Source organism: Rhincodon typus, chromosome 7, assembly GCF_021869965.1.
Source record: "Rhincodon typus isolate 14 chromosome 7, sRhiTyp1.1, whole genome shotgun sequence".
Taxonomy (NCBI): domain Eukaryota; kingdom Metazoa; phylum Chordata; class Chondrichthyes; order Orectolobiformes; family Rhincodontidae; genus Rhincodon; species Rhincodon typus.
The window spans coordinates 61,259,052-61,272,662 of NC_063338.1; the positions used below are offsets into that span (position 1 = coordinate 61,259,052).

General features: G+C 38.5%; 1 protein-coding gene across 1 annotated transcript in view; it reads right to left on the reverse strand.

Moving 5' to 3' along the window:
• snx4 (sorting nexin 4) overlaps positions 1-13,611 on the reverse strand; it is a 59,940-nt gene that overhangs the window by 27,274 nt on the left and 19,055 nt on the right. Inside the window, exons 3-5 of the mRNA XM_020526792.2 lie at positions 5,330-5,468; positions 4,409-4,558; positions 1,839-1,886 (exon numbers count right to left, since the gene is read on the reverse strand). Of these exons, the coding sequence (XP_020382381.2) occupies positions 1,839-1,886; positions 4,409-4,558; positions 5,330-5,468 (337 nt within the window). The remainder of the gene's footprint in view (positions 1-1,838; positions 1,887-4,408; positions 4,559-5,329; positions 5,469-13,611) is intronic.

Consider the following 13,611-nt stretch of genomic DNA (forward strand, 5'->3'; position numbering starts at 1 on the left):
CTGTGTTCATCCAGCTCAACGCCTTGTTGTCTATTAAAAACAGTAAGCACTGCTCAAAAAATAAAAATCTCAAAGAGGTTATGTACTTTAAAAACAATCCCTTTAGTCCTTGTGGATTCAGGTTTAATTGATGCAGTGCATCCAAGGCAAATAGAATAGAATTTGTACTTTTGAAGACAAATGACAAAGATCAGAGTCCCCACAAAAATGTTAAGCAAATACATCATAGTTTGAAGTTGCTATGGCCAAATCGATTGCAAATGAGAATTTTAAATTAAATGCGAACAGCATTTGTGGCATAAAACAACAAAGCTGCAAGTAGGCTGTACTCTCAGCATTCCTCTAAGTACGAACGTGGCACACACATTGACTGCATTGTGCTAAAGGACAGATCTTTAAAAATGTCCAAAACTCAGACTCGGAATGATGGTCGCAGGAAACGTTACTTGAGCGCATATTTGTGCCCACTTTGCTCAGCTGTACAAGTAAATGTGGTTGAAGGTCAACTGGATATAGTTTTGGGCCCTGGTGCAGCCAATCAAGGAAAAAAAAATCAGCAGTTCTGAATTGATTTTTGGACATAATTCTGTTAAGAAAGTTTTTTCCATTTTGGCAATCCAGTTTTCTGTAATGCAGTACTACAAACCTTCATCACCTTGGAAAGAGATAAAGATCACTTCTGTGCTCTAAATACTTAAAAATGTATACAAACTGACTAGAATTAAAGAGGGTATTTTTCATTTCTCCACCCTCCATAAAAGGCAGCAAATAAACAGAATTTCTGCAGTGCAATTCTCTTTTTGCTTCTGATTTTAAGATAAGGTTATAAAACGCAAGAGCAAAATTAGACCATATGGCCCAGAGTCTGCTCTGCTATTTAATGAGGTCATTGCTGACCTGACAATTCTCAACTCCAGGGCTCACGAATTACAAAAAGGAAATATTGCTTATGGAAGCAGACAAATACGGTTATCATGATCTTGCTATGTTGTAATGTGACAAGTTACTTGATACATTTTAGTGGTGATGAGCTGGTTAGAGCGGCTCCCTTTTGACTCATCACAGGATCAATCATGTCCATCTGAATAGGTCAGACAAGATCCTTGTTTAAACACCTTATTTATTGGAAAAACTCAAGACAATTTCTTCAATACTGTATAAAAAGATAAATTAGCTCATACTAGCAAGTCCTAAATCAAATGAACTCATGTTACTAGAATCAAAACTGAAAGTGAAGATTTGATCAATTTAAAAAGTGCTAAAAGATAGCTCACAATTAAGTGGCTACACATGTCAATTTTGGGAAAGAGTGAAAACTCACTGCACTAAACATGATAGCTCAACTGAATCAATCAAGCCTGATGCAAAAACATCACAATGCTTGCAATTACAAGGTTCAGAAGTACCAAATTAGATGGTTAGGGATGGGTTTAAAGGAGGACAGTCAATTGCTTTATTGATAAGTGTATATTTTCTTTCAGTCAAAAATAGCTCAAAATGTTTACTTGGAAGTCACAAAAAGGTGTTGGAAATAATTTATACCACTCAGCACTAAACTGTCAAGTCCAATTTAGAGTTAAATTCCTTCCAGAAGTGCTTTCAAATTTCAACTGACACCCCAAAACACCATCTGCTTGGATTGGATCTTGACAATTTCTTCACTGTTGAAGAATGTGGACATTTGAATGATATATATACACTAATTGGTCAAGTTGTCTATGCAGGACTTTGAAAGATGCAACCAAAAGAGACTCCTACATTATTTAAAGAGTAATTTTACATTAGTACACCACACATTTCCACATTTAAGTGTATAAATGAATAAAAGTCCATTTTACCTTAGCTTGGAACCCTGATTCATTTGCTGCTTCTTTCCAGCCATTTTCCTAATAAAATTAAGCAGTAAACAGTAAAAAACCAGCTTCTCATGCAGTATTCCAGCAAGTCATTCAAAACTAGTCATTTACATACGTGCTGATAGCTACCAACTGGCTCAGTATATTCAAACACTGAATTTTTATTTAGTGGAGTTGTAGAATGACTTTGCAAGCTTATGACTATATAATATTGCAGCCGTTTGTTTGGCCCACTTTTCTTTAAAAATTGTACTGCTTGCAATTCACAAATCATGTAATTGAAGTAATTTTTGATCTTGCATAAATGGAAAGATATCCAATAACATTTATCTTTCGGGTTTATTAAGGCTCTCAGATTGAACGAGAGAAAGCTAAAATGAAAGGAAGAGAACTGGGTTGCTAGGATGTTACGGCAGCATAACGATTTAGATTACCTCAGAGTGGGGATACTATAATGAAGCACCATTTGGTAACAGCGCACACGGTCACATGTTTGTACCAACACATTTATAGTTTGGATTCTGAGGTTCATTGCTAAGGGTGGCTTTTTCAACCATGAGGAACAGTCCAGCAAAATGCATCAAGACATCAAATCACAGACGCCATTCTCTCAGGGACTGATCAAAATAGGAAAAACATGGAAGTGGCTTTGAACCAGCATACAAAATAAACTTTCATTGTTCCAGCAGCAAAGGACTTCTAGAGCTTTCCAGCAGCAAATTGAGAAAGGGTGCAGCAGAATCCGTAAGATATATTTTAGGCAGTTTGTGGAGGCAAAAATATTGATGACCAACTAGCCGTTACCTGTTCAAACTTTGTAACTCATGCGTGCACATATGGGAGGGGATGCTCACATGTGCATGAAAGGGGAAGTCATAACAAAGAAAAAAAAAAAACCCTGGCAGCAACACGGAATTGTTCATATCCAAAGAAGTCAGCTGACCAAAAAGAAAGTTTTGACCCCAAAGCCTGTAGCTCGAATTAATTGTAGTGACGACTTGTCAATGTTGAAAGGAAGCACTGTCATTCGGTCAGATGTACAGCATGGAAACAGCCCCTTCAGTCCAACTCATCCATGCCAACCAGATATCCTAGACAAATCTAGTCCCATTTGCCAGCACTTAGCCCATAGCCCTCTAAACCCTTCCTATTCATATACCCATCCAGGGGCCTTTTAAATGTTGTAATTGTACCAGCCTCCACCACTTCATCTGGCAGCATATTCCATACACACCTCTGCATGAATAAGTTGTCCCTGTGGTCCCTTTTAAATCTTTCCCCTCTCACCTTAAACCTACACCCTCTAGTTTTGGGCTCATCCACCCCGGAAAAAAAAAAAGATCTTGTCGTCTATTTACCCTATCCATGCCCCTCATGATTTTATAACCCTCTGTAAGGTCACCCTGCAGCCTCTAATGCTCCAAGGAAAATAACCCCAGCTTATTCAGACTCACCTTAGAATACAAACCCTCCAACCCTGGCAACATTCTTACAAATCTTTTCTGAACCCTTTCAAGTTACACAACATCTTTTCTATAGCAGGGAGACCAGAATTGCATGCAGTATTCCAAAAGTAGCCTAACCAATGTCCTGTACAGTCACAGCATGACCTCCCAAGGGGACATGAGATTACCTTGGCAAATAGGGTTAAAGGATAATCCAATTGGATTTTGTAGATATTAAGGACAAAAAAGGGTTACTAGGGAGAGAATAGGGCCCCTTAAAGATCTGCAGGGCAACCTATCTGTGGAACAGCAGGGGATGGGAGGGATATTGAACAAGTATTTTGGATCAGTGTTTACTGTGGAGAAGAAGATGGAAGATATTAAACATGGGGCAATAGATGGCAATATCTTGAAAAATGTCCATATTACAGTGATAGTGGTGCTGGACATCTTAAGAATGCCTGAAGGTGGAGAAATCCCCAAGACCTGATCAGGTGTACCCTAGAACTCTGTGGGAAGCTATTGCTGGTCCCCTTGCCGTGATATGATTGTCAATAGCCACAGGCGAAGTGCCAGAAGACTGGGGTTGGCTGAAGTAGTGCCAATGTTTAAGAAAGGTGATAAGGAAAAGCCAGGGAACTATAGACCCTTGAGCCTGACATCGGTGGTGGGCAAGTTGTTGGAGGGAATCTTGAGGAAAAGGATTTACATGTATCTGGAAAAGCAAGGACTGATTAGGGATTGTCAACATGGCTGTGTGTGCGGGAAGTCTTGATTGCGTTTTCTGAAGTAGTAACGAAGAGGATTGATGAGGGCAGAGCACTGGACGCGATCTATATGGACTTCACTGCGTTCACTAAAATTAGAAATCGTCTTAAGAGCTGCATAGGAACATGGAAAAAGGACTTGGTCTTTGCTCAACAATAAATATTTTCTTACATTTAGCTTGCAGATGTCACAAAGTCAGATTTTTAAAAATACAGCTTTCCTTTCTCACTTTTCTGCAGCCATACTCATCACATGAACCATGCCAAAGCCATCCATTCATGTTTAGCAACAAAAATACTAAAATTGCAGAGTTAACAAGACAAGTGAAACTTCCAATACCTGTGTTAAAAATAAATAGAAAATTGGATCACAAGAGAGAGTAGGATGTGAAGCAACACGCAACAGAAAGTTTTCAAGACCAATCCTTCGTCGTTCAACAAAATCAGGATCCATGTTATCAGCAGATAATTTATGCCAAACAAATTCTGCCTGCAGGTATGAATAGAAGGCAGGTTACTCATGTAGCACTTTTTATTCAATAATGTTGCAACTACTTTTAGTTAAGTGTTTGGTGATTTCTCTGGGGTAAGGCAGGCTGCATGTGTTTAAAAAAAAAAAAAAAAGGCTTCAGGAATTCAAATCTTACAGGCAGGATTACCAGATATTCAAGGCAGGCTGAGCAAGTCCAACATGGTGGACTGATATACAATACTCCAAAAAAATGAGGTATTCAATGAGTGTACAGTTTTCTACATATGTTAATTGGTTTTCCTCATTTGAGATTTACCCTGGAAATCTACAGTCAAATCCAAAGAATAGATATCCAGTGCTCTTTCCTCTAAGGACTGCTTTAAGAATGACTCCATTATATTGGAATTTCAATCTAGTTCATACTAAAATCTACATTAATAAGAAGTCTGAATTGGTGAGAAAAGCTTTCAGCAATGTTCTTTGTTAAAACAACTGCAATCTATGGCAATGCACCTGATCTCCTTCAGCATTCTCAATAGATCTCTGCCTCTCTAGAAGCGAGATGGACTGATACACCACCTTATTTGGGAAAGTCAGGTAGAGAGGCAAAAATGGTTATGGATACTTTGTTCAGCAGAAGCCTTGCATATCCTCATGCACTGTGCAGGATATCAAAAGGCAGACTTTTATTTTGAAGGACTTCTTACATTATTTGATTATTGCATTGACAATTACTGAATTTGTCTTGCATTTGGGGATATAGGTGGTGCCAAAATGAAAACTACTCACTCTTTTTTCAGGTAGAGGTGGTACTACTATACAAGGATACGTAACAACTAAATAATTTCTCAACAATTCAAATTCACTGTATCGTCTCCAGAGTGAATCTGGCACAGAACTCTCCTCTTCATTTTGTGAATCATGTGACCTATACACAAAAAAAAATTAAACAGAAAAGTCAGATCGCTAACTTCTTGGTTAAATTAATAAATTCTATTTCTTCCAGCACCCCACCACCCCCCAACCGTGTAACAGGTAAAGTTTATTCTCATGTTTCAAAGTTAATTATCAGAGACATTTCAAACAGGTTAAGAGTATAAAACATGTAACCAAATATGCCTATTGTTTAACATCAATCTTTAAGTGGACAACATCCTATACTTTCCCATTCATCCAGGGGAAAGAAATAATTTCACACCAACGTTAAAGTGAATTTAAGTGAACCAGTGCATACGTATGCTATGAACTCAAAGGGAAAAAAGACTTGCTAAAATGTCCTTCAGTAGTTTCTAGACACTAAAATCAGACTGGTACAGAGCTGATCTGCTAGAAAACACTTTTCAGTGGTACATCACTTGAAATTAAAAATTTTTAATAAATCAACTATTTCAGTTGTAATGCTCAATATCCAAATCTTGAATTCACATTAAAGAGGACGTGGCTGAAGTGGAGGGGATGCAGAGGGGAGTCACCAGGATGTTGCCTGTGATGAAAAGTCAGCTATGAGGAGATACTGGATAGGCTGGGTTTGTTTCCTTAGAGCAGAGGAAGCTGAGGAGCAGGATCTGATTGAGGTATACAAAATTATGACATGCATAAACAAAAACAGATTGTGAGAACGTGTTCCCCATGGCAGATGTGTCTAAGACCAGATGGCATAAAGTTTAAGGTGACAGGAAAGGGAGTCAGATGGTAGTAGAAATTTGAAACATGCTGATGGAAGCAGCTACTCATGTAACATTTAAGCAGCATCTGGGTGCGTACTTAATGCCAGGGCATAGTAGATTATGGATCAAATGTACGTAAGTGGGATTAGTGAAACCTGGTATTTGTTGGTCACCACAGACAGGATGGGTTAAAAAGGGCCTGCTTCTATACTGTAGGGCTATGAAAAGATTAACTGTCAAAATATTTTCAATAACAGCAGTTGACAAACTATTCGATGTGGACATTTCTTTTTAAATAATTGATCTTCAACAGGTTTGATGACAATCATGTTCAAAATTTACTTCTATTTCCCAGTTTTTGGAACATTCATTCAATGGATAAATTCTTAAGGTAGGACTAAAGATCATTTAACAGATTTTAGTTTCATACACCACAGTAAAAGCAGCTGTAATTCTGAGATGACAAAGTGTGGAGCTGGAGGAACACAGCAGGCCAGGCAGCATCAGAGGAGCAGGAAAGCTGACGTTTTGGGTGGGGACCATTCTTCAGAAGAAAATAAGTGTAAAAATGTAATCCTGATCTGTCTTTTCCAGTCCCTTATTGAAATACTTGACAGTGATTCGCAAACAACTGCCAAGAGAACACAAGAATAAGTTATAAAGCTGCCCCTCCAAGTATAAGTGAATAATACAGATAAATTCTTAGGTGCATAGGCCAGATGTACTTTAAAAGGAACTCTATACCTCTAGCATTTGAGATCATATCCACATGTATTGCACACATCTATTTAATGCAAAATAGATTGACTCCATCAAACAACACATCTGGACACACCAGTGGTTATTAAATATTTATTAAGTCAACCACTTTTCATAACCTTGCACTGAACTTTGCACCAGTTCAGTGCAGAAATAAAAGTAAGTTGGTAACTAAGCAAGGATTTATTTCCAAATTTCAGTAAATGAACATAAGTAAATTGGGGCCTCTTGCAAATAAGAACACTTACACAAATCTTCAGTTTCTGTAGCAATACTGTGAAGTGACAAATGCACAGGAAATTAAAGCATTGTAAAATGATAACTCTTGAAATATTGTCATTTTATACCAATATTTTTCCAGCTTGGTGCCACAAGGGGAGAGAAGGTAGGACAAAAGTCAAATTGCTGCAATGAGAGGGGAAATGTGGCACATGTCTGTAAGTATATACGGCTACCATATTCCTAGGAGACGTTGGAAAATGTGGTGAATTAAATTAATTTAACAGCTGAACATTAAATACGTACAACAGGAAATGAATCAGACATTATTCTCAGAGCTGGTTAGCATTTCATTTTGAAATCAAATCAAGAGGCAATAGGAAACGTGACAAAAGCATGCAAAAATGTTTTGGGTAATTGTGCATGAAACACAAAGCTCACAAACAGGTGCAGCAAGTAATCAGGAAGGCCAATGGAATGTTGGCCCTTATTTCAAGGGGTTTGAGTATAAAACAGTGAGAAAGTCTCATTGCAACTGTACAAAATACGGATGAGACTACATCTGGAGTACTGTGAGCAGTTTTGGTCCCCTTAAGGAAAGATATTTCCTTGGAACAAATTCAGAGAAGGCTCACTAGTATGATCCTTGGTATTCAGTCTAATGAGCAAAAGTGTTCAATACGGTGGGACTTCACTCACTGGAGTTTATAAGAATGAGAGGTGATCTCATTGAAATATATAGGATTGTTCAGAAGCTCAACAGGATAAATGTGGAGAAGATGTTTCCCCTCATGGGAGAGTCTAGGACCAGAGGGCATAATCTCAGAATAAAAGGGGCACCAATTTAAGACTCCAATGAGGTGGAATTTCTTCTAAGGATCAAATGTCTTTGGAACACCATGCAACAGAGAGCTCTGGGGGCAGAATCTGTGTGTGTATTTAAAGCCAAGATGGCTAGATTCTTGATCAGAAGGGGAAATCAAGGACTATGGGAAGAGGGCAGGAAATGGAGGTGAGGAATGTCAAATCAGCCATGATCCTACTGAATGGCAGAACAGGCTCAAGGGACTGAATGTTGTTCTTATTTCTTATCTAAAGTTGTAAGACCATCTTTTAAACTCAACTCTCTTTAAATTAGACCTTGCTCATGACTGGACAATATTATGCTATTTGCCAAATGGTTTACTGTTAGCTAATCATCCAAATGACAGTTACAGCATAACTACCAGTCAAATGCTTTTACTGTATTCTACTAGTCATTTTTGCCATCAGTTCTAGAAACCACACAGCATAGAAACAATTCATGATTTGTGAAGACATTTTAGAAAAGTTTTGGGAGAAGTGGGGTTTAATCCATGAATAAAGAAAACAAAGCAACACATTGGCTCATGTCAGTTATTTTCAAAATTCCATTGGAAGAAAGATATAGAACGACAGGAAAAGAATACCACAAAATGTGAGGACCAAAATAAAAAAAATACAGGGAGGAGATGGCCAAGACTAGTCTATTGTTAAACTATTAACCCAAAGACTCAGGTAATGTCCGGGGAACCTAGGTCCCAATCCCATCTTGGCAGATGGTGGAATCTGAAAAATCAGAAAAAAAAAAGCTGGAATTAAATAGCTTAATGATAAACCACGAAACCACTGTCAAATTGTTCAAAAAAAAAAAGTAATAGTAATAATTCTGGCTCACTAATGTCCATTAGGGAACAAAACTGCCTTCCTTACCTCACCTGGCCTGCATGTGACTCCAAACCCACAGCACTGTGGTCAACTCTTAACTGTCCTTGGGCAATTAGGGAGGACAATAAATGCTGGCCTAGCCAGTAACGTCCAGATCCCATGTACAAAAAAAGTTCCTATTTGCAATCCCTTCCTTCCAATTGATTAAGAGAAACTCTAGTCAATTCAGGAGACTTCTGTACAAGTAAAAGTGGTGAACAAGAAAACCAGAGTTACAGCCAAACAAATGAAAGCAAAAAAGTTAGAAGACTCTCCTCTTCCCCCGCCCATCCTGTATAGGAGTATCCAAGTAACTATTAAAGACAGGAACTACTTCAGATGAAAATAGACATCAACATAAAGACAGGCTATGGTGCAAGGCTATAGCAAAACAGATGATACATTAAAATAGATGAAAAGGAAAATAGGTCTGTTTATATGAACTCTATTTTAAAAAAAGGACTAGCACCAAAGAAGCAAGTTAAATAACTTCACATTCTGCAGTTGTGAATATTTTTTTCTCAACTTCAATTTTAATTCAATGGATGTAACCATTCAACATAGCTCATTTGCCCATATCAAATCACTTCCATAAATTTTTAAATCTAATTTTTTCTAAAAAAAAAAAAAAAATCACAGATTCGTCAAAAACTCTCAGCACCTCTGGATTTCCAAACACTTGGGTTTGGAAAAAGGAAATTGGTTCATGTCATGTTACAGGCTGAAAATACAAAGTCCAGTTTTTAAAATGTATATTAGCCTACTGCAGAAGCTAGATTTGCTTTAAAGGGTTCACATAACACTCAATCACTACGGATGCGAGCTACATTGATCTAGGAATAGGAATAGGAAAATTGGAAGTTAGGACTTCAGGAAAAAGCTCAGCAAAAAGTCAAGACATTTCGCCCTTGCTGTTTACTAAAATGCTTGGGAAACAGTACAGAATTAGAATTGAAGACATTTACTCACATGGTATAACACATCTTTAACATTATTCAAATTTATTAAAATCAATACAAAGAGATTCAACACGTAATTTTCCAAGACTTAAACCAAATATTGAAATCTTTTAGGTGTTTCCTCTCAAACTGCTTCTGTCCAGTCAATAAAAAAAAAAATTACAGTTGAATACAAAAGATTTTCCAACATCTAACATTCAAGAGTCCAATTCGTATGCCCAAAGCCTATTGTTCTTTGCCCAAAATTCATAAAACCTTAAAAATGATTATAAACAATGTCTATTTGAAATTATATTCTGCAAAATAATTTCAAAAAAAAAACTTAAATTTAGCCTCCTTCAGCATAAAATTAGCTTTCAGATGACTGTCAGTTAGATTAAGAATTAGTAAAAAGTTCATATTGCATTAACTACTAATATAGGCACAGGACCAGATAGTCAGTCATTGTAAGAGGGTAGAGTGCAGTTGCACATCAGCACTTGCTTGGGAAACTGAAGGGCTAAATTTTCTGAGGAGTGGCAAACATATGGCCACTGTGGCCCTACCCTTCAACAGAAAGGATGGAAGGGAGCTCTACATCTCAGGAAATTTCTTTGGAAGCCATGCTTCCATTCTGACAGTTCTTTTTTTAGTACAGAACTGTGAGGAAGGCAGGTAAACCACATCCACTTTTGCAGCAGTTGGTGCATGTACAAAGCCTCCTAGTATTAAATGCATAGAGCAAAACAGAATTTAAAAGATATTCTGTAAACTGCAATGAAAATTTACTTCGCAGACATTATTCTGATAAAATGTGGTCAGCTGGACTCTAAGTCACACATTAGAACATGACCAAATATTACGAATAACAACAAAGTGTATTTTACACTCAAATATTGGCAGGGGTACCAATATCAACCACAGGGAACTACACTTCCCTTCATCTCAAAAATATTAACTATTGCATTTGGTTTCTTATCACTCAGCTGATTTTGTGTCCATGTTGCTAATGCCCTTTTCATTGCAGCAGTTCTTACAATGTTAAATAAACTTGTGAGCAAAGTATCAAATAAACATCAAGGATGCTGTCAAAAGAAATGCATCTGATGTGGTCTACATGGACTTTAACAAGGTTTTGGCAAGGTTTCTCACGTCAACTGTTCCAGAAAGTAAAAGCCCATCGGATCGCAGGCAAAATGGCATATTAGAACCTAAAAGTGGTCGGAAGGCAGGAAGCAAAGGGTGATGGCAGAGGAATGTTTCTGTGACTGGAAATCTGTTTCCTATGTCCCACAAGGCTGAGTACTGGGACCCTTATTGTTTGTGTGGTCCGTATTATTTTCAACTCAAGGCAAGGGATGTGATTAAGTACATGGATCAAAAAATGGGTAAGGTGGTAACAAAGTGAGGAGAGTAGCTGTAAACTGGAGCAGGATATCAACAACTGACCAGCTGGGCAGAAGAGTTACAAATGGAATGCAACCCAAAAAAGAATGTGGCAGAGTGCACGTTGGGAGGGTTAATATAGAAAGGGATTCCACAAAGGAAATGATAGGACCCTGGAAAGTACTGAGAGTCAGAGGACCTTGGTACACATGGCCACAGATCCCATAGGGTAGCAGGGTGGGTAGATCAAAGGCAACAATTTGGATACATGCCTTTATTAGTTGAGACACACAATTCAAAGGCAGGGAGATTATGCCGGAACTGTTAGACCACAACTGGAGTATTGTGTGCAGTTATAATTGCACTAGAGAGGGTACATGGAGATTAACCAGAATGCTGCCTGGGCCAGAGTCTGAAGATGTTTCCAGTGAAGCAAGCTTCACATGGTCATGGAAAGATCATATCTGGACTAAAACACAGTCCAAGTGAGTATATCGTTTGGGGAATGTAGAGGCAGCGTGGGAATTCGTTGCAGAGGGGAAGGGGTGCTTTTTGCTTTTTTTTTGGCTCATAGTTTAAGTTTTTTTTTTTGAAAAGAGAACCGGATAAGATAAACCCCAGGGTCAGGCATCCAACACAAAAAAAAAAAAAAAAAAAAAGAGTGAAATCACAGGTAAACACCAAGTTCAGTGGTTGGTGATAGCTATAACATGACAATTACAGACTACTTTCAGATTGAAGTTAAATGTGGAAAATACTTACAGGTTACAAACAAAAAAAAAAGGATTTTTTTTTTTTTAAAAAAAAGTGAACAAAGACCTAAGTAAATAGAGAGATGCAGGGCCAGGCAATATGTTGTAACTGCATAATATGGGAGCTAGTGGACTCCATTGTGGTTCATAATGACTATATCTGTAGCAACTGGTGACAAAAGCAAAGTGCTGGAAAAGCTCAACAGGTCTGGTTGCATCTGTGAAGGAAAAAATACATTTAACGTTTCAGGTCTGGTGACCCTTCCTCAGAATTTATGGTGGCTGGGAAAGCGTCAGTTGATTTGTGGAAAAAAGGGGAGGGGGGTGGTGGGACAGGGAGTAAACAATAAGATAGAGCCTAAAGAGAGAGAAGGGCAGTTGGATATACTGAGTTAATAATGATCAGGCTGGGAAGGTGAATAGTTGTTAGTCACTAATAGTCACCATTAACAACAGGTGACATGTAATGGCAGGCTGTGTGGTGTGTGGGATAGGGGGCTGGGACATGGAAGAGTTTAGGCCCTAAAATTATTGAACTCTACATTCAGTCCAGAGGGCTGCAGGGTCCCCAAGCGGAAAGTGAGGTGGTGTTGTTCTTCCAGCTTACTTGAGCTTCACTGGAATAATGCAGCAAGCCAGAGACAGATGATGACAGGGAACAGAGTGGTGTGTTCAACTGGCAGGCAACAGGTAGTTCAGGAATTTTGTTGCAAGAATCTAGTCTACTGCATTCGCTGCTCACAACGTAGTCTCCTCTACATTGGGGAAAACGAAACATAGACCGGGTGACCGCTTCGCAGAACATCTACGTTCTGTCACTAGACCCAAAATGTTAACAGTTTTGCCTTCAGAGGCTGCCAGACCTGCTGAGCTATTCTAGCAGCTTCTGTTTTTGTTCCTGATTCACAGCATCCGCTTTTCTTTCGATTTTTACATAGCAAGTGGTGGTTGCTCAACTGCTAATTCGAACCAAAGACCCCTTACCCACTGTGTACACAGCCAACGTAATATACAAAATTCCATGCAAGGACTGCGACAAACATTACATTGGGCAGACAGAAAAAAAAAAATTGCCATAAAAGGACATGAACACCAACTGGCAACAAAAAGACACAACCAATGCTCACTCATCTCCATTCACACGGATAAAGGAGAATCACCAGTTCGATTGGGACAACACCAGGATCCTAGGATAGGCCAGAGACAAGCACTGGAATTCCTAGAGGCCTTCTTGGTGAAGAACGAGGCCATCAACAAACACAGAACTAGACCCTATACATACACACACACACCATTGCAAAAGACAACTGGAAAAATGAGGTATTCAAATCCAACAGACCCCAGAGTTTAAATACCAGGCAGGAAAACACAACAGCGCTTCATCGCAGGCTGCACTGATGTAACCTAGCAGGGTAATGAAATATCTGTGAACTAACAAACCAGCTCGGCTAGCAAACCAACCACAGCGGTCTGTTGCGTTATGGGATTGTAGTCAGATTTTTGTTGATTGGTACAGAAATATCAGCTTTAAATATCACTATCCAATTCCACCTCCCTAGTAATTTTGAACACTTCTTGTGATCGAATTTCCTCTTCTGACTCTATTGCCCACGTGGCTTCTTTTC